Below are 22,007 nucleotides of genomic sequence, written 5' to 3' on the forward strand. Positions count from 1 at the left end.
AACTTAACACACGAACATGAATTAATACCCCTACTTTACATGTAAAATATTGAACTAAATTGTAATATCGATCAAAATTCAAATTCAATACCTCTGCTTTCAAAAAATTGTGAGAGATATCGTTTGGTTTGAATTCATGAGTGGGGAGGTAATAAAGTTAAATTGTAATATCAAAGCTCTTTTTCTAGTCCATTATATTAGGGTTAGTAATTTTTGACATGACATGCGAATTCGACACGAAATTAAAGAATTAAGGTTGATGAGTCTGACCCATTTAATTAAATGGGTCGAGTTAATGTTGACATATATAGTTTTATACCCATGTCTCGACACGACTCGAACCCGACACGCAAAATAATAATTAGCAATTTTTGACACAACCTTCAAACTCGACACGAAATTAGAAGATTAGAGTTGAGTGGTTTAACTCGTTTAATTAAATGAATCGAGTTAAGGTTAATCTATATAGTTTTATACTCATGAATTGACATGACTTAAACTCGACATGGATATTCTACATTACACCTAAAATATTTAACTAGATTGTAATATAAAAATAGTGGGGAGGTGGCTTATCCGGTGTGATTTTCCATGGTAAAAGTAATTGATAAGAGATGTGTCTCCCATTGTGTTTAGCCTATGAGATAAACGATGGATATGTGACTCTTTCAAAAGTGTCGAAGCAGCCCACAGGCCCAATTATTAGGTCGAACTAGCAGGCCATAACTATTCATTATGATTGGGCCTATGATTGTTGGTCTTGCGCTGTCATTGATGGACCACATGGTTCTACTTCTCCTGTCCACAGAGCTAGTGATTTGTAAATGTTTTTATAAAAAGTTTTTAAAAATGGAAAATTTCCTATCACGTTAATGGATATACAACAGTGTCAATTAAACAAGTCACTGATTTTCACTATCTTGAGTCTTCAAAATATGAGCACTTGGCGACATACAATATTCCAAGCAAAAGAACCAAAGCAAGAATATCACACCGACAACGTTTTTAAGATTCATATATATATATATATATATATATATATATGAAGATATATGTATGTGAATGACAAAATGTATATTAATCTTTATTAAAAATGCATGTATTTCAAAGATAAATATCAATTTAATTAACCGAATAAAAACATACTCGACTTAATACGAATTTAATACCAATGTGAACGAAAACTTTGTACTTGTTATTATCCAAAACACAGAGAACTAACAAGCAGCAACTAGCAAGCAAAAACAGGTAGAAGAAAACAAGCAACCAATATTCACCAGTAGTTTGACCCGGACGAGAAGGACAAAGTACCCGTTCCCACGCGGTATTGGGCAGTGCTTCAGTGAATCAGTATGACCAAACCGACCGGCAAATGGGTTGGAAGGGAGCAGCATGGTCCCCACTGATCCAACGGCTCAGCCTTCTTGAACAAATATATTTGTTTCATAATTATCTTTATATTAATTAATATTTATCACTCAATACCTGGGGTTGCAATGACCATATTTTGGAAAATCAATATTTATAAGTTATTTAATTTAAGATAATTATTAAAATGAAAAATATGCCTAATACTAATACATACAAAGTTTGAAAGGAGGTCCTACCGTATAACCACTTGTTGAGAATAATTGGCGTCCAAGTCTGTGAGGACGGCCTGTCCTTCTTCTACCGATCTTTGAAAACTCTAAAACAAGTCGGTGAGTTAGGGTTTTTGGTGCCAGCTGTAGGATCAACTGCCCAACTGCTTCTTGCTAAAGCTGCAACTCAGGGCCACCATAAAACTCCAAAATTCCATAAATAGTGCCACGTGGGCGGCTAGGATGCAATGATGATACCATTTTTGTTCACATTGTGGTAAATCAATCCCCAGCTTATAAAAAGCCCGTGATGTCCAAGCTCCAAGACATATATAACATGATCAAGCTCACATAAACAATAATGTAAATTTATGGTTAGTACTTTTATCCAAACCAATTAATATGTATGTCAAAATAACGTGGCCAAAAGACAGAGATACCAATTAAATAAATCAAATTAGAAATTAGAATTTTAGTAATGGGGTGTCCAATAATTATGGAATGTGAGTGGGACGCTCGAGGAGGACGAGTGTGGTGGGTAGCTTTCTTAGATTGAACAAAAAAGTCAAAGGGATTCAAACTCGAATCACGTGAGATTCTTACAGGCTGTTAGTGGGGCCTTCCTACGTGGAAGACGTTGAAGTCATCTTCAAACTGGTTATTTTAAGGGCTTACTTTTAACAGAGCTCCTTTCCGTCGGTTGATAGTGGCCGTTGATGTGGGTGACCCATGCTATGGATTTGGGTCTTACAGCTGTGGAGTTGGGCAAAGTAGTCAAAAAGGTTGCGGTCCCACATGCCGTTTTATAACGTTTCTTATGTGTTAAACAGCTCTTCCTCTCCTGTCATGTTTTAAACGCTCCCGATAAGTACTCCCCAAATCAGAGTACCATAAAATATTCCTATTTTATTAATTAATTTTTTCAACTTGGTTTCCCGGTAATCTCATTTTTGCCCCTTTCCAGCCAGAGACAATCAAACACTAGTGTAAACTATTTTCTCTATATCAATATTTTCTATAAATTTTAAGATATATATATATATATATATATCCATTACTTTTGGTCATTTATTACATTATTGTTTATTATATTTATCATCTCATTAATAGACAATTAGATGACAAATGTTATATGACACCTCTTCATTTCCTTTAGAGTGGTGTAAAAAAAAAAAATTTTATTCTATAATTATCTATAACGCTATTGTTAGTTCCAACCAGCTTGAATTAATCTTTGTAAAAAAAATAAAAAATAATAATTGGGGTTATAATATTATTCTCCATATTACCACTTATATAACTTAAATCAATAGTGATAAATATCGACATTAATCTTTTTCTTTTTACTATTATATTTGCTCAATAGTAACGAAAGGAAAAGCCCATGCTACATATCATCCACAACTTGACTTAACTTTTAGTTTTAGCTAAATAGCATCAATATATTTTCTTTTTACTATTATATATTGATGGTGATTACACACACCATGTCCCATATTTTAGCTAATTAATTGGATCTAATCATGGTGGTTTCTTTGGGTCAGGAATATGAAAATATTATCAAACTAAATACTTATGAGAAGGAAAATATTCATTAAAAAAAAAAAGAAAAAAAGAAAGAAAGAGAGAAAGAAAGAGAGAAATGATTACCAAATCCTAATGAATCTCGTGGCGGGGTAAAATCGTAAAATCTAGCAATCCAGACAAAGCAGAGAAGCAGACTGCGACAAGATTTGCTCGCCGAAAGAAAAAATAGAAATAAAAAAACGAGGTGCGTAGATAATCAGAACCCACTTAACCCAATAGCCAATTTCCTAGAAGTATCCACTTCTATGCTCTAAAAACAGCCCCATTGGCGCCAACAAGTTCATGCACCTCTCTTTCTCTCTCTCTCTTTTTTCTCTCTTTTTCTCTGTGCGCGTGTATGTGTATAAAACCCAATCACTTCCTTCCCTTTATCTGTCCATGCCCCTTGCATCTCAGAAGCTCTCTTGAAATCGAAATCCCCACATTCATTGATTGTTCTCTGTGATTTCTTTGATGGAAGGCGTGCACAGGTGCTCGTCTACTACTACTACTACGTCTGAGTCTTCCTCTTCGGACTCATCTTTGTCCAGTAAGACACCGAGGGATTGTAATAGACCGGAGAGAATCAAAGGTCCATGGAGCGCTGAAGAAGACCAGATTTTGAAGCGTCTTGTTGAACGATATGGCCCCAGAAACTGGTCCCTGATTAGCCGTTACATAAAGGGTCGGTCGGGCAAGTCGTGCAGGCTCAGGTGGTGTAACCAGCTCAGCCCCACCGTGGAGCGCCGGCCCTTTTCGCCGGCTGAGGATGAGACCATCTTGGCGGCCCATGCGCGGTACGGGAACAGGTGGGCCACCATAGCCCGCTTGCTCCCGGGTCGGACCGACAATGCGGTCAAGAACCACTGGAACTCCACGCTGAAGAGGAGGATCGGGGAACAACCGGTGGACTGTGGTGGTGGGGTGGGGGTGGGGGTGATGGGGGTGCCTCTGGATCTGTGCAGTGCATGGGACTTGAGGAGGATGACCCGTTGACTGCGTTGACCCTTGCGCCGCCGGGGCTCGGTGTCGGCGGTGAAGGTGCGGTGGCGGAGCGGAGGCCGGAGCATTTGCCGGCTGGGTTTTGGGGTTTCATGAGGGACGTGATTGCGAGGGAGGTGAGAGATTATGTGACCTCCACCTCGTACGAAAACCCGGGTTTTCATTGATGTCTTTTGGATCGTGTTTCGGTTGGATTAATTTGGTGTTAAATTGTTAATATAATTTTAATTCCCAAATGGAAAATGTACCATTTCCATTGTCTAAAAGCTCTGATTTTAATCATTTTAAGGAATTTTTCTGTGACTGCTATGGTGAACTGAAGGAGAGACAACTGCAATGTTTGTAATTGATCAATGGAAAGAAAAAACAGGGGAAGCTGTCATATCTGTTTGACAAAACTACAGCATGACATCTCAGTGAGCTTGCTTGGCCGCCAGGAAACCATTCTAAACGTGTCATAAAAGAGTGATTCTTCACATAACTTTTGTTTGTTTCTTATTTTTTCTTTCTTTTAATCTTTGATGATCAACATTGCCAGAGTGATCTCTCGTTCTAGATAAGAAAAATGGAAAACAAAATGAGTAATGCTTATCCAAGTGTAAAAATTTATGTAAAATATAAAATAAGGAAATAATGACGGAACTAAATGTTTTTGTTAGGATGATAAAGAATACATAGCGTTACTTACAAGAAAAGTGATTAGATTTCTTCTTTTACACCCTAACAAAAAAACTCCATTGTTAAGAACTCACCCCTGACCTTTTTAATCTACATTAATTGTTCAATATGCATATTGCAAGAACATCAGAGTAACTTTAGATATTATATATATTTTTATCCCGTTTTTAAAAGTGTTGAGATACATTTTTATTAATAAAAATCTCTCCAATTATCTTTTACAAAGTATTTTGTATTTTATTTTATATTTTGAAGAATGGCTTGTGAAAAGTATCTTTAAGAGTTAGTGGTTTGTTTTAAAAAATGTGTTAAAGGAGGGGACTACATCTAAAAATGGGTTTAATTTTGAAAAGATTTTTCAGCTTTTGAAAGTAGACAGTTTTTCTCTAAACTGAGTTGAAAAGATTTTCTTCACCCTGAACTAGGATCCTCTCCAAGTTCGTTTGGACCGGAGGGGATCCAATCCTTGTTATTGTAGGAGCTTAGTTGTCCTAAAAAAAATGGACAATTATGCCCCTTAATTAATTAGTACTGGATCCCCTCCAGTCCAAACGGACTGGAGATGATCTAAATGCCTTCAACCTACTCTATAAAAGTGATATGTGTTCATTTTTTTAATAACATTTGAGATACACATGAGTTTTTAATAAAATTTATTTCAACTTTGTTTCTTCCTATTAAAAAAATGTGTTTTTCACATGTTCAAAAGACACATGTCACTTTTATAGATTAGATTGAAGAAAATTCATCCAACTCAGTTTGGAGAAAAACTCTGTCATTTGAAAGCCAAAACATTTTTCTATAATTTTTCCAAACAAAATAGATCTTTTTATTTTGTGTTTTGTTATTTAATTTCAGTATACAAATTAAAGGCAGAGAAAACAATTAACAATATAAAATCCAACGACAATGACCTCTTATTATAGAGCTTTAATCAAGATGTGTCCCACTTTACATAGACACTACTGAATTTAATATTCCATCATGTCATGCATGCTTTAAATGTGCACAATGTTTGGCGATTCAATTAACTTACACTGGGAATCAATTTCAGTGGTCTGGTCTGGGTGTACCGTGTACATGTTTTAGTGTTTTACTTTCATGTTTTGAGCGATGAACAACAGCACTTCAAATTGGGTGACCCGGTTTCCTTTTTGAGTAATGGGCCTATGTATTGCCAACTGACCTAAAAGGATGGGTCTACTGGCTTATATGTGTGCATGGGCTTTCATTACAAAAATACGCTTTATTGGGTTCAAATTATTAGCACCACTAATTTTAAACCCATAAATAGAAATAAAAATCGACACTAATAATTTGGTGGGAATTTTTTTTTCTTCACGGTCGGCATTGGGAAGCTAAAAATTATGTGGAGCTTATTTTTTTACCAATTCTTTTTTAATTTTAAAATCATTATTAAACCTATATGAATCATATTTGTATTTGATTCAATGATAATTTTAAAAGCCTAATTAGCTTTATAAAAATAAAAAGATATTACTTAACATTACTTAATATATATATATATATATATATATATATATATCTTAGAGAATCACGGTGTAAAAAGAGTTGATTGGATTGGTGGAAAATATTGAAGTAGAAGAGGACCCCCAACTTCAGTAGAATAACACCAGTGCCATTCAGCCTAAAACCTCTGTTTCGTTAGGCCGTACAGTTCTCTTCGTTCAAAGGCCAAGGGGCTGGAATTGTACGTAGAAGGTACGTGTATATTAATATACGTTCTCTGAAGACTCATCGTATTCTTCACTGATTTTTTTCATTTGGTTTGTATTGTATTCTGCAAGTGGCTTTCAAAATTCTTGATTCAGTTTTGGGGTTTGTTTGAGTTTCTGGGTTAATAAACATTAAACCCATTAAGTTATTTCAGTTGCAAAGCAGTCAAGGCACTTGAAAACTTGATTTTTGAAGATTGACAAATTGGGGTTGTGTTGAGCTCTAAATTGAATCATTATATATTTTCCTTTTAAATCCAAATGATGCCTTTGATTTTCCCCTTCATGCTTTGGTGTTGTTCCTTACTGAACTGGTTTGATTTGGGTCCCCTTTTCTGCTTCTTATGAATGATTAACAGAGCAGAGATACAATGTTTGTTGTTTGATTACACTTTCAAGTTTGTAATTTTAGTTTGCTAGGCGCGTTCTTGTAGTTGTGGGTTAAGTTCTTCTTCCTTATTGGGGCATATTAGTGGGGTTCAGGTGTTTGTGGAAATTTCGCCACCAAGCTCGGTCGGTTCAAATTTATGGGGTTTTATTTAGTTTTGACACCCACTTACATCAAAGCAAAAGAAGCTCATTTGTCAAGCTATAAGGTTTATACGTATTATCGATGAGCTTGACAAATGAGGCTCCAGGTTCCAAAAAGCTTTTGAAATCCCCTATTATGCAAGCAAAGTATCCTCCAGAAGTAGATCAAATTTTAAGCATGTTCTTGTAATCAGTGATTTCTTAACCAGCTTTTTAGTCACATTTTTTGGCCATTATGCTCTTAAAAGAAATTTGATCTGCTCCACTGAGTCTTTAGCTCAAATATCACCTCCTCCCATTGTAAGATCAAGGTGGAGGATGATTTAGTGAGGTGTCGGTACGGAGTTGCGTCCTAGATATAGACTAGGCTAAGGGACGGACTTCATTTCTTCTATTCTCTTCTTAGATTCGAACTCATTTAGGTGCTTGTATTACTTATGATTTTTTTTCTTGAAAAAAGAACGATTTGCTTCAAAAAGATGTTATTATTATTAATATTATTTTTGCAGTGCGGTGCATTTCTTTTACTTATTTTTCTTGTTCCATGCAGGGCATTTTTCATTTCGGCTTTTGTCTACATGGGATAACAGATGAAGGATCTTGAGGTCCCACAATCCCGGAAAGGAAAATTTGAGAAAATGGGTCAATTTCCCAAACAACCTTTGTTTTGCCTGAAATGGCCATGGGACATCCATGAAAATCCTAGAAATTCCAACACCTGCAGCTTTGAGGGTCCTTGGATATTCAAATCCTTGCAAAGTCTTGGATCTGTTGCTTTCAACATCGCCAACTCTGTTTCGAAATCCTCGTATCCTTGGATCAGTACCTTTAAACCCTTCCAATTGGATGCTGGGACCAACCAAAGTCAGAGTTTGAAGTCAAAAAAGAAGATCTCTACTCCTGAAGAGCAAGGAGAGGCGGAGCATAGAGCATTTGCCTCAGCTTTGGCAACTGGGAAAGAGGCTACGGTGATTGAGTTCTACTCACCAAAATGCAGGCTATGCAATTCTTTAGTTAATTTTGTTACAGAGGTAGAGGGTAGAAACTCAGATTGGCTCAGCATTGTCATGGCCGATGCAGAAAATGAGAAATGGCTACCTGAGGTACTCTACATTCCTCTGATTTTACATTTGCACATGCACATGGATATACTCTCAATGCTAGCTTTTAGCTTGCTTGTTGTATATAGTTGTCTTGCATTAATGAACGGAACTGTGGAGTTTCTCGAGATATTATTATAAACAGATTGTCTTTTAGGTTTTTATTATGTCTTGGCTAATGCTCATTGAGTTCAGCTATTACTGGTAGTGGTAGTCTTGGGTGGCTTGCTCTTCATTACATCTCTCAATATTTCCGGATGAAGACATTGCTGATAATATGAGATAGTTATTGAAAAGGTTGGCAAAATTTGGAACAAGAGACACTTGTATCTCTGTATGTTGGGGACAATTTTAACGGGATCATAGCTTACATGTTTGGCATCCTGCATCCTCCCTATTATATGAACTGATTAGTTGATGTCTCTTTAATCATTGTCTCACTGCAGCTTCTTCATTATGGTATTACTTATGTACCTTGCTTTGTGCTGCTGGACCAAAAGGGGCGGGCACTAGCAAAGACAGGCGTTCCAAGCAGTCGGCTACATGTAATAGCAGGTCTCTCTCATCTTCTCAAAATGAAGCGTCCCCACGAACACAATAGCTAAATTTATATTGTGCCAACTCGAACAAGAAGTATCATGTTTTTACTCAACGCATTAGATGGTGTGTAATGGATGTTTCGAAGTTCGCATGCTTTGCACATAAAAAGTATTATTGCAGGAATGTAATTTTGGAAGAATCATGGCTCCGTTTGCTAATGTTTTGCAGAGGGTGTTCCTTTTTTCTTTTTCTTTTTCTGAAAAAGTATTTTGGATGTGACAAGGTGAAAATAATTGAGTGTTTGGAGTAGTTTGTTAATATTTTAATTTCTAAAAATAGAAAACAGATGGGAGATCGAAAAAGCATTAACAAACATCTTTTTTTTTTTTTTTTTTTTACATGTCCGCACAAGCACAAGAGGGGAAAGAGAGATTCGAACTAATGACCTCCACTTTATTAAGTGTGGTTCCAGCCGATTGAGCTACCTCTTGGAGACTTAACAAACATCTGTTAGTGTTAAGCTCAAATTCTTGATGGTTGGATGCACATAATGCAAGTTTACTTTTGTAAAATCAAATGGCTTGAGGCCAACGGGAAATGGCACTTCTCCCTTTGTACTTTGTAGCAAGAACGACAGGGACGGATGGTAAGGTCGTGGGTTAAGTCTCACTAATTATTTACCAATAAAAAAAACTAATTGGCTTGAGGCGACATCTTGTAGTTACAATTAGACCCGACATGTTGGGATGGTTCTATGATTAAGTCAAGCACCATGTATCAGTATGCCTTGTTATAGAGATCTTTAGTAATTTTACTGTCTAAGTTACTGACAATTTAGGCAATTAATATAAAATTTACATGTCCGGGCAAATTTTGGTTTGTCCATTCACTTGTTTTGGCAAGTGAGCCTCATAGAAATTTTCACATTTGATATTTGAATTACTGGCAATCCAATTGACAAATTATTAGGGATCTAAATCCTTTCGTTAAATGCATGAGGCTTATAGAAACAGCACATTTCTTGTGTCGTTAAATGTGTGTTCTCACACCTCCCCCTCTCCTGATTTGAATTATAAAAAAAAAAATAATAATAAAAAAAAAAAAAAAAATGTATGTTCTCACGCCCAAAAAAAAAATTAAATAAATAAAAAAAACAAGCCTTAACATGAAATAGACGAAGGAAAGAACAACAAAATGAATATTATACATTGTATTGACCAGCGAACATATAATGGGCCATTACTCTAATCACTTCATTTCGTACAAAAGTTTTAAGTAAATATACAAAATTCGGTCATAATATCTTATAATAAAGTTGGGCCAGCACTACCGCGAGCACTGGGGAGGGCATCATGTAGAAAAGAAAGAAAAAAAATTCCACATTCCGCATCCAGCATTTAGTAATGGAAACAATTACCTATTAAGCAATTCTTGGATCATATCCCTGCCATCAGTAAGCGGGTTCGTGTAACAAACTTCCGAAGCCCATATGTTTGGGATGGCATGCACAGGCATCTCCATTTCTGTAAGGTGTTCTTTCTCCAATTGCCAACAAGTACTTGAATCCATCATACTAGCAACAACCGTCTGCCAAGATGAAACAACTCGGATTAGAAGATAACAGAAAAGTCAAGATAATAAGTTCAACAACAAGAAGATTAATCATAAGTTTCCAAGCAAAGTAAATAATCTACACTACTCATCACGCACCAAAATTAAAAATTGCATAAAGTGCATTCACACGCACCACCAGTATGTGAAATCAACATGCTTCGTTTTTTCAAGAAACAATTTTAGAAGCATATCATTCCCCCCACAACTCCTTGAAAGAGTTGGAGTCAATTTTTTAATAGGTACATTCACGTCACTTTTTATCCTTTTATGCAACATTCTGCAATGGATGACTGACTAGCAGGCTAGCAGGTTCAAACTTAAATTTCCAAGCAATTAAAACTGAACAAGCCCATAAATCACATTATCATTCCATCTGTGAGGAGGTAACAGCAGTCTATTCTGTAAGCTGTTTCAAATCAGATGTAAAACTCACCCAAAATGGGCCGAAGGAAGCATTTAAAGTTATGAACTTAAGGAGGCTCTCATCCGAGATGCTGAGTGCATTATCTGGAGTGTAAGAAACAGCAAGCTCTTGATAAGAAGAATCAAACATCGATCCATAGTTCTTCACTGTAATTCTATCATGGTCTTTGAAAATTCTCTCCAGATAATAAGTACTGGTGCTGCAGGCATTGTCATCTATCCCAGCCCACTTCAGTGTCCAGCCACTTCTTTCTCTCCGCGGGAGTTTTTCATGTAGCCTCAGCAAGGTTGCTGCTCTTTCAGCATCAGCCCAGCAACAACATGAGGATGACCCATCATCTGCAAGGGGAAACGAAAGAAAATATAGGTACACCAAAAACGATTCAAAATCACACCAGAGTATGCTGGTAAATGCTGACGAGTTACTTGCAAAGCTGTAAAGTCACAGAAAGTGGAGATTCTGACTTGTTAGGGTTCGATATTTTTGTTCATTTATTAATCATGGGAAACAAAAGATTGCTTCTGAAAGTTGCCCTGAGATCAGTGTAACTAGCACAAACATCATGTGGCTCCACTTCTGTATTCGAAGAAATACATTATGTTTTTTGATAGGTAGTGCGTGATGCAGTAAATTTGACCATGCATGTCCATAAAATCATGGATTACTGCTGCTACATTTTGAAATACCAAATAGATAACTGCTGCTACAAAACATAGCAGAAGCTCTGAGATGAACTTAGGAATAACTACATTCAATAAGAGACAGTTTCAAGTGTATGGGGTACAGTGTGAGACTTCATACATGAAGATGTATTGCTCATCAAGAGATATCCCTTTTTCTTAAAATAGAAGAAATAACCCTAAAATAGATTTGATTAGAGCTGTTTTGTGACAATAGACAAAAATTCCTTCAAATAGTACTTTACTAGTCTAAAAAGGGAAGACAGGGAAGGAAAAAAAACTTCAATTTGATACACTTAGATCAACTGAAATGTAAACAAGACACTATTAGCACATACCCAAATTTCCCCACGATCTGAAAACCCCAACAAAATGTAAACATTGAATGAGAAGAACAATAATTTGAGAAATAACACAGAAGAAGAGAAGCCTAATTGGAGAAATCACCAAAACTAGAAGCTGCAAAGAACCCAATGCAGGCTCGTGTCCTGCCTCTGAGAAGTTGTGTCAAGTAGCCACTGCTTTCATATCACAGACTACACCTAAACCCTCCACATTTCCATCATCTTAAAAATCTCTGAAAATAGACACGTAACTTACCCAACACAAAACAAGCAAGAGGAATGTCAATGAGAGGTGGCCTGGCAAGAACCTTTGATTGCAAATCATCATATATCACCTTCTTCTTCTCCAAAACCAGTATACGGACAGCAACAACCTGTAACAACCAACAGGTGTGTCCAATATGGATACAAAATGAGTAGGCTTCATTCATGTGGAAACAAAAAGCAAATGGAAGGAGTTTGAAAACGAGACAAACTATAACCTGCATAAAAATCATGAGTACATAGATATAAAGCAACTTACCCTGCAGTGAAACCGCATTGGCTTGCAATCCAAGCGCTGAAACAAATCAGAAAACAGACCAGAAGAAACAGAATCTGGAGAAGCATTATTGTAAGCATCTGATGCAGGCCAAAACTTGAAATAGGTGTCTCTGTAGGGTTCACTGACAACATGGATGGAGTTGATTGCAATAAATGTTACAGGTGTCAACATAAAGATATTCTTTCTCCTGGAAAGACGAGGAATAAAGTTAAATTAGTATATACACCATTGCATATTTGGAAGTACTGGAGTACAGAGAATTTCAAAGGCTAGATCTAGCCACCACAGCTTCAAAAATTTTGCAATTCAAATAAGTTATCACTAGAGACAAAAGCTCATCTCTCTCAAACACATACACCACAATTAAGAAAGAAAGATAGAAAGATCTTAGAGCTACGACTCAAAAGTGAGCATATGGGGTAACCTTGGATGCATAAATGTGGGCAATGGTTGCTGTTGCAGCAAAGAGTGGTCCCTAAATTCAAATTTGGAATGACTAAATTATCGTCCCAATATACATTCAACATTGTATTCCATGTATTGAAGCCAAAATCTATCTCAAGCTTCATTTGATTTAACAACTATTAACACAACCCTTTTCAAACCCCACTGACTTGTGTCATTTTTGTGTTCTGATTCAGTGCGACTTTCCCATACTTGATTGTTTCTTTAATCCCATTGGCCTCAATTCCATTTGCAATATACGATTGATGCCGGATCATTGGACATCTTAAGCAGAGACTAAAAGGCAACTAGCAAACAGATACCTTTGTAAATTCTTACCTGTGGACATAACATACATGACCTACTGATTCATAGAATCATAAACAAATAACAAAGACATTTAAAAAGAGAAATAACAGGCACCGAAAAAAAGATAGTAGAATCTATAGTATTAAATCACCAAAGAACTGCATACCCCAATTCAAGAATTCGGTGAAATGTTGCATAGGTACCAGGTCCAAAACCAGTAGGAAAAGCATGTTTATTCAGGGAACCAAAAATCGTCACCTAGTTAATTTAATAAATGCAATTAGATAACATATTATATGTTCAAATTATGTCCAAGGAAAAAAAATAGAGTGAAACAGGAATTTACAGAGCGATCATCCACCAAAACAAGAATACAAACATCACCAAGGCTTTTGTGGCTCAAATGTGCATCAATGGAACTATCATCAATGCCATGAACTGCAACCACTTGCCCCCGTAGAGAAGATAAATTTCCCTCAGGAAACAGGCGATTACAATCAGGAGATCCCATTGGCAGAGAAGCATTAGAAATATCTTTGGGTATCACAACTGGCTTGACCAGGCCTTCTCCCAATCCCTCAAGATTTACCTCTAAGAGACCTATTACAGGGGCTGGGAGACAAAGATGAACATCTAAACAGGTTCTAGCAGAATTTTCGGTGGACACTTGAAGGAGTTCAATTTGATCTTCAGAGAGAACCTCATTATTTCTGAAAGAAGAATCGTCTAATATAGGGTGGTGTGATGAATTACTATTGCGGAGATCCTCATTAGAAGCGTATGAAAGACTCCAGAAATGCGTTCCAGAAGTGATAAGGACTTTGACACCACTGGCATAAACAGAGTCCTCAAAATTACAGAAATGATCATCTCCATGATGCTTTGTAATGTAATAACCACCAATCTGCAACAACTGGAATTTAAATACAAATAAACACAAGTTACCTCAACTTGAAAGAGAAAGCACAATTACGCCATTATTTCTCACCAATGCACTAGGAAAGTACTGTTGGGAAGAAAAGGGGACATCAAAACATACCTGATAATTGAAAAAACTTTCAGACTTGAACTCCATCAGTACCTTGTATGCACCCGATCTGCATCCACCACTAGAACCTAGATTGGCTCTTGTGCAGTACAAGATACCTGAAGTAACTAGGTCATTACCATCAACACCTCTAACAGTTACTAAACAAGAAATTTCGTAAGAACTCAAGTTGCAAAGTTTCGGTTTTTTTCTGGATTGAGTATAAGGATTTTCACAGCCAGATTTGTGAAAATCATACATTATGCCTGACCTCAATTCCCTGATTGGAGAATGGTTGAAATTACATCTCCTGAGAGAGACACACTCCTGGTAATTTTCACCAGCAGAATGTTCCATGGGTTTCTCCAGCTGTTCCCTTGAAACCGTTGTTGGATTCATCAGCCCATCCGGAGCAAGAAATAAATTCCAAGGCAAGATTAAGACCTCAACAAATAGACTCGACGTGTTTGATACAGCCAGATCACCCTGAAACTGTGAAATTACAGAAAACTGATACTTGATAATGATGAAAGTAATGGAAACAACTATACTTGTTTCCCATGTGACAACACAAATGAAAATTACTTGTGCAGCTTCTGACACAGCAATGATGTAAAGAATACAGTTGGAAAATACCTTCTGCGGCACAGGAAACTTGTGTGTTATGTAAAGCAGATGAAATGTCCCATCTTCAAGTTTCTTGATATCATTCTTCCAGTCAATACATTGATTAAGAGGAATATTTCTGCATGCCACATTCCTAAAATGAAAATAAACGAAGACTGCTAAGTTTGTCTCTCTTGCTAGTGAGATGCACTGAAAGATACTTCTGCATGAGACTGACTCGCTGTCAGACAATCCCAAATGATCAATCATATTTGGTACGCCTTCAACAACAACACTATAGTTAATGACCTGAAAAATGAAAAAAAAAATACTGAAGTGACTATAGAGACTGGAAAAATATAACTGACATGCAGAGAACCTGTTATTCCAATCTAACAAGCGCATGTCAAGAGAATGGATAATAGGTTGGAACACCATCACCGTATATGACCTCAAATATGCTGTTGGCATTCCATGTTGATGGAAGGTCTGGTATAAGAACATCAATGCTACCAGTCGCATCAACCAACTGTAATCTTCCAGAAGTGGGAGAAATCTGAATAAAAGGTTTTGACATGATGGTTAGCTCTTCAGTAGCCCATAACCCAATTCATCTTAAAATTTGAGTATACAATCAGAAGTTTAGACAACTTGATGCTCAATGAGAACCATGTAAAATGTGTAGCAATGGTTGTATTCGAGCCAAGACAAGCTGAGTTTTGCATTTTCGGACTCGGCTTGAGAAACTCATATAGGTGCACAAGCTCCGCTCAACTTGAGCTGAGATTGGGACCTTTTTTTGAACTTTGCTCAAATTTTCCTTGATAAGTTTGAATTTGTATAAAAATCCTAAACGAATCGAGCACAAGCTTGAGCCGAGCTCAAGCTCAAGCTCAATTAATCTTTTAATATCAATTCTGATTCTCAACCAATATAAAAATTTTAATTGGTTAACAATAAGCAGATAATTTTTTTATTTTTACTCATTAGTCACCATAGACCATGATGAGGAGTGCTAAGCATGAGCTTCAAGAGAAGGAGGCCCCTCTTTATAGTATGGGGCTTCTCTTTTTGTCCTATTTGGTGTGGGACTAAACGAAATGCTCCTTTTATAAATGTCTAGTGTGGGGTTCTTTTTGTTTTTCTCTCAGTGTGGGACTCCCAAAATGGACATTGCTTTTGAATCAAGACCAACCGTTGTATTGGAACAAACAAAAAAAATAAGGCAGTATATGTGTATTATAAAATAGTATATATTATCATATTATATATTGTCACTACTTACTAGTAGATGTAACTACTAGGTACTAACTACTAACTAGTATACACATATTAATATATTATACAATAGTTACTGAAGTATATAATATGTAAGTTCTAACTAGTTAATAGATAATCACTAGTAATCATATCATATGTTATATTTACATTTTACATAGATTAATTAGTTAAGTACATAAGTAACTAGTATATAATTATAGACTATAGTTAATATGTAAGCATAAATAACTAGGTTACATGTTATAGATTTAATTATGTAGGTTAATATGCTTACACAAATCCGTCCTGTACACTTGCTTGTGTACAGTAACTACATTCAACATTGATGGAACTCATAAATAACGCTGTCTTACAAAAGATGCTAACATAATTTAAGATAAACAGAAATTACAAACCTTTAGACTTCCAAGCAAAATAATTCCAATGTCTTGACTGGTAAGTATTTTCCTTACCGACCGACCATAGAATCTCCCTTCACAGGGCAAAAGGCTAAATTGGTTCTTCTCAAACATTTTTTTACAGTCCTTTTCCAATCTTAGCATTCTCGTCCATGTGGCCTCACAATAACGGATAAAACTTGATATGGGCATAACCTGAACGAACAGTGAGAATCTTTTAACTTCTATACAAGCTTAGATAAGATACACTCTCCAGAAAGATGAAGCAAGCTAATCCAAAAGTATTCTACACAGAACTCATGGCACTGATTTACCAATTTCAGGCTATCAGAATTCAGTTCACTACCACAGCCACACTGGTCGTGCTTACATAGTTCCATGAATACTCCATGCTGCCAAAAGAAACGAATTATGGAAGATAAGAACAAAATAAAACAATAACAGAGTTGTATTCAATTATCCAACTGATAATTACCAATTTACCCGAGATCGAAACACCAACATCGGTAAATGAAAAGTAGCATACACCTGAACCAGTCCTTCCTTCTGGTAAGCAAACACCAAACCTAGCTTATTGGAAAACCATATGACAATGACTATGGAAAACAACAGAAGGCTTCCAAGTAAAAGAAACAAACTGTGAACCAAAAGCTAGTAATTTACATGTTTCGATCCCAAAATCTCCTTCTCAGATGTGATACCTGCAAACTTTTTCCTAAAACATGAAACAACAAGTAACACCCTGAAAGGCAACCATCCAGCTACAGTAAATCAATTGGGAATATCACATATATCCAAAAATCCAATAGAAATAACTTAATTTGATAACTAACCAAGGTATAGAAACTTTAAGACAATTTCATACCATAGTCTGGCAGAATATACTAGAGACTCGACAAACTTCCCCAGCATACTCTGTGATTGTGAAACTACATGACACCTGCAGCATACAATTGGATTATTTTTTATACATGTGGGGCATGTATGCACATCCCAAGGAAACTAAAATTTTTAAAGGGACAATCCCATCATCCAAAATGAGGCAATAAAGATAACTGGGTTCATGATAATATCTGATGGTTTGGGATCATTTTGAGGCAAACTTCTGATATGGTTAAATGCCCAAAAAAATCACAGAAGAAAAACAAAAACCAATATTTATATACGAAACAAAGACGGGGCTCAGTTTCCAAGGGTTGTCCAAATATGCCTTTAGATGACTAATCACACGAAATGGCGTGAGGATAATAATATTAACTCAGTATCCCGTACCCAGTTTCCAACGGGGAGAATGACTCCACGATAATGCTAGTCTTGAAGCAAGCCCCAAGTATAACCATTTTCTTCCAAGAAAATTTTGGATTCACGAAATGGACATTTCTCACGGATATCTACAAACAAGCGAACAGTAACACAAAAAAAATGTGTCACATACTAAGACATGTCAACAATTGACATATTGCACACCCAAAAAGGAATTTGAGGCCAGGAAAACAGTGAATTGACTCTCACTTACAAGAGCACCGACCCTAAGACTATGCGGTGCAGTTACTTGATGATCAGTTAACAAAAGCCACACTTCATCATCCAGCTCGACAACCATCCCTTGCATGTACACGCCTCTGACTACGCCCTTATATGAACCACATTCACCCTTCCCCTTAACAATACCTTTTTCATGCGGTACCCATTTCTTTGACAGCCTTGGTAAATGCAAAGCAGATTTATCCGTAGTTACATACATCAAACGAGACTCTTCCTTTCCAATATACACCAACTTTTTCTTCAACCCCGAGACCGTAATAACATTCCCAATAAGTTTCGTAATCACAGGATGCCAAGACGAAGTGGAACCACAAAAATATACGAACTCAGGCTTATTGTAACAATGACAACCACTACCCTGACCATGTTCTATAATTGAATCATTCAAAACCATTAACGAAGTTTTTGAACTACACATTTCGCACTCACACACTATAAATTGGACTAAAAATCCTCGAAGATTCGCCGAATAGCTTGAATTTAGACCCTTATTGCATGGAACTACGATCACGGGGCTTACAGACTCTAGTGCGCCGTGGATTCGATACCGAGCCTTGGAACTATCCTCAAAGCTAGATTCAGAACTTGAAACCAATGGAAACGAATCGACCGAACACCGACCAAGTCTGCCGATCGATTCCGAAAACCTCCATTTAATGATCTCCAAGAACCCGCCGCCATGCTTCTTCAAGGGAACGAAATTCCAAGCGAGAACGCGGATTTTCTTCCCGATTATCCGCACGTCAAGGTCGAGAATGTCGCAGCAGATCGTAGCCGAAGTGTCGGAGAATTGGAAGCAAGTTCTGTAAGGGCATCGAGGATTAAGGTTTGGAGCGGAGGTGGAGTCTGCGGTCGGAAGGTTTAGGGTTCCGATGAGGATGGCGGGGTGGTTGAGGGGAGTGAGAACAGTGGGGTTAGGGTTAGGGTTTGAGGGGGTGGGACCGGGGGGTTTGGGTCTTTGGTTTGATGCGGAGGGTTTGGGAGAGATCGGACGGCTGCGAGGGGGTGAGTGGAGAGAGGAAGTAGCGGTGAGGGGGCTTCCACGCTGTACCAGCTCTAAGATCGTGAGGACCTTCGGATCTTCCATTTCTGTGACTGCTCGCTCGCTCTTGGGATGGCAAGAAGCGGAGGGAAAGTGAGAGATCAGAGAAGCTAGCAAGGCGGGAAGAAAGGGGGTTGGGTTTCTAAATGCTTTTGAATCGTATGGGCTTTTGTATGCCACTTGTTGGGCTTTTATTTAGGCTCAACTTGGGCTCATTGTTAGACCACACACAGAACTGGTTACGTCTATTTGGACCAATGGAGTAGCATAGCACTAACTTTTTTTTTTAATTTATTTATTCTTTTTTTGTAAGTCCATAGCACTAACTTATTGGTTGGCAAGATTTAATAGTCATTGATTTTTTTTTTTTTTTTAAAGAATGGCTGATCATTAAATCTTATAATGTCAGCTTTATGGGATATTTTTTAATTTTTGTGTGGCGTATGGTATATAACATTACTCTTTCTATTAATTTGAACGAAAAATGTTTAAAAGGTAAGATTTGAGATAGAAGTCTGGATTTTGGTGGTTGTTATGGGTGTGTGATGATGCAAAAATGGGTTTTTTTTTCTGGTATTGTAGCATGGGAAAAGGGATTTGGTGTTATTGCGATGTGTTATTGCGATGTGTTTTGGGGAATGCTTTTACATGGAAGATGTGAAATCGAAATCTGTAGGTTTTCATTCGAACGATGGTATTTTCATTCAAACGAGAATGCCTCTGAGCGCCTTATTCGCAGATCGAAACCCGTTTAAATGTGGTAAGCACAAAAGGGTAATGGAGACTCAGGATAAAAGATTAAAAGGAAGACATGCAGAAGGAATTTAAGTAGGGCATGGAGAATCATGAAGGATTGTTTACTTTACCGTGTGGGAGAAAAAAGAAGTACAAAGGGTATAGTAGAGAAAAAGAAAAGGATATAAAGGTGTTTGCTTTTTTCATAGTGTGTGTGTGTGTGCATTTGGGTTTCATTGATTCTTTCATTTGTTTTTATGTGTCAAAGTGAAAACGTATAAGATGATGGAATAGAGAAGAAGATGAAGGATCGTTGCTTTCGGAATGCAAGTAAACGAATCTCTGTCCGTTTCTATTTTACACAAAATTTGATGAAAGGGATTGTTTCTTTTGAAATTCAAGAAAAATTAATGCATTTTTGTTTATGTGCTCATCCTTTGTACTACTTCAACACATGAACGACTGCAGTTTGTTTATATTTTTGTTTTTTTTTTTTCTTTTTTATCAAGATAAATATATTAACAAACAACTAAGAACACAAAGAACAGTGTTCATATTACTCTCATATTAAAACATTTTTTCAAACTAAAAATAAAAAACACTCTCCAAATACATTAACAATTTTTTTTTTTTTTTTTTTTTTTTTTTTTTTTGCATGTCTAGGTCAAACTCCTATGATTTTTAATTGTGGGTTGAACTCCCAAAATTAATTTTTTATCCCAAAAAAATTGTGTTTTGTTTTTTTTACTTAAAATCATCAGTCCCTTTAGATGTGTGTTGGATGTCTTCATGTGTTCCATTCATGTTGTCATATTAAACAGAACCCCGAAAAAGAAAATGTTGTCATAGTAATGATATAATTGGACCACTTGGTATGTAGTACTATATATATAAAGAGGTCCAGGTTTCGACTTTGCATGCATGAGATACACGACTAACAAATTGGAGCCAGAATCCTATTGCTCCTTCGTTATTTGCAGTTCTTTTTTTGCATTGTGATATGGAAATAACTAATACAAGAGCAGAGCGCCCAATAAAAAGCTTTAAGAGCCGCCCACCTGCCTTTCCATTGGGGATAGAGATTTTTAACAATTTTACTGTTCAGATTGCTAAAAATTTGGATAGTAAATATGAAAGAGATTTTATGAGATTAACTTGCTGGAACAAGTATCAAGTAGCTTGTTGTACGTCCATCTCCTTGCAAAAAATCAGAAAACACTATTTGGGCAAAAAGGTATGACATAGAATAGCCCAAAAACTCTATATTGAGTCTCTTTCTCTCTCATAAAAATTATTTTACTTGACCATCGGATGCTTCCCCACCAGCGACACTCTGATGGACTTTTCCTTATTTTGCAGGTGATCATTGCTTAGTCCCAGTCGTGCAAAAATCTGCTTCAAACATATCTAAATTATAAATGTTGTTATTAAAAGGTAAAAAACAAGAAAAAAAGAGTATGTATCAATTTGATTCTCTTGCTTCTGAAGATTGTTTTGCACACAGCAGCTCAGAAATTTCTACCATCTAAGCCTGCAGAAATTCTCTCCAGTTGGTCTTTCCGTTGGTTCACTCATGCACGAAAGAGCTTTCCTCCAGGTGAAGTAAATCACAAAATGAATGGAGGTAAAAAGGTAAATTTCAATTACTACATGAAGTGCTCATTGCTCAAGTAGCCTTCTTTTGCAGGAATATCTCGAAGTACACTGGATTATAATTACAATGGTGTTTTCTTAAGGTAAATGATTACCATTATGCCCCGTCGGGATTGTTCAATAACTTTTTTTTTTTTGAAATAAAAACATTAATAAACAACACAATAAATACTCATAAAACACTAAAACGTGTATTTTGTGAAATATCAAAACATTTTTTTCAAACAAAATACTAAAGAAGTGCACGTAGGGTAAAACCGTAAAAGAAGCCTTAAAGGCCATGAGTAGAAGCTAGAAGAAAAGAAAAGGAAATTGTAACTTGTTCTGCATGCAGGTGGCCTATGTATACAAATCATTGGATCAATTATAAATGAGTTAATATGATCCATTGACAATGAATGCATATGCAGCCTTTTGCATTATTAAAAATCCCTATAATATAAGCAGCACAAATCTCATCATAGAAATTTTATCGAGGTTGCTTGTGCATCGACAGGCAGTGGAACAAATATGAACTTTGGTCAAATTAAAGTTCATATTTGTTTCATAGCCTGTGGATGCCCAAATGCCTTTCAAGCTTTCCACTTTAAGAAGTAGCAAAATCGAAACAGATTGAATATCATGATGT

General features: G+C 36.6%; 2 protein-coding genes and 1 pseudogene across 4 annotated transcripts; 2 read left to right on the forward strand and 1 right to left on the reverse strand.

Annotated features, from left to right (window-relative positions):
- The first annotated feature begins 3,410 nt into the window (after window positions 1-3,410).
- LOC132185824 (transcription factor MYB73-like) lies at window positions 3,411-4,577 on the forward strand (annotated as a pseudogene).
- Window positions 4,578-6,418: 1,841 nt separating this feature from the next.
- Window positions 6,419-8,982, forward strand: LOC132185825 (uncharacterized). Of its 2 annotated transcripts, none has more exons than XM_059599617.1 (3): window positions 6,419-6,548; window positions 7,644-8,196; window positions 8,640-8,982. In XM_059599617.1, the coding sequence occupies exons 2-3, from the start codon at window positions 7,684-7,686 to the stop codon at window positions 8,796-8,798; spliced, it is 672 nt and encodes a 223-aa protein (XP_059455600.1). In that variant the 5' UTR covers window positions 6,419-6,548; window positions 7,644-7,683; the 3' UTR covers window positions 8,799-8,982. The 2 variants fall into 2 exon arrangements, with proteins under 2 accessions (XP_059455600.1, XP_059455602.1); XM_059599619.1 differs by lacking the exon at window positions 6,419-6,548 and adding an exon at window positions 6,573-6,613.
- A 936-nt stretch (window positions 8,983-9,918) lies between these two features.
- LOC132183671 (CST complex subunit CTC1) lies at window positions 9,919-19,114 on the reverse strand. 2 transcript variants are annotated; one of them, XM_059597039.1, is made up of 16 exons: window positions 17,921-19,114; window positions 17,677-17,795; window positions 17,270-17,344; window positions 17,068-17,146; window positions 16,888-16,950; window positions 16,719-16,796; window positions 16,402-16,599; window positions 15,177-15,281; window positions 14,756-15,034; window positions 14,132-14,611; window positions 13,439-14,005; window positions 13,259-13,350; window positions 12,319-12,526; window positions 12,052-12,169; window positions 10,781-11,109; window positions 9,919-10,320 (listed from the first exon to the last, which is right to left on the reverse strand). In XM_059597039.1, the coding sequence occupies exons 1-16, from the start codon at window positions 19,034-19,036 to the stop codon at window positions 10,147-10,149; spliced, it is 4,080 nt and encodes a 1,359-aa protein (XP_059453022.1). In that variant the 5' UTR covers window positions 19,037-19,114; the 3' UTR covers window positions 9,919-10,146. The 2 variants fall into 2 exon arrangements, with proteins under 2 accessions (XP_059453022.1, XP_059453021.1); XM_059597038.1 differs by having other exon boundaries at window positions 14,132-14,629.
- Between the last annotated feature and the right edge of the window lie 2,893 nt (window positions 19,115-22,007).

This window comes from Corylus avellana, chromosome ca6 (genome assembly GCF_901000735.1).
Source record: "Corylus avellana chromosome ca6, CavTom2PMs-1.0".
Taxonomy (NCBI): Eukaryota; Viridiplantae; Streptophyta; class Magnoliopsida; order Fagales; family Betulaceae; genus Corylus; species Corylus avellana.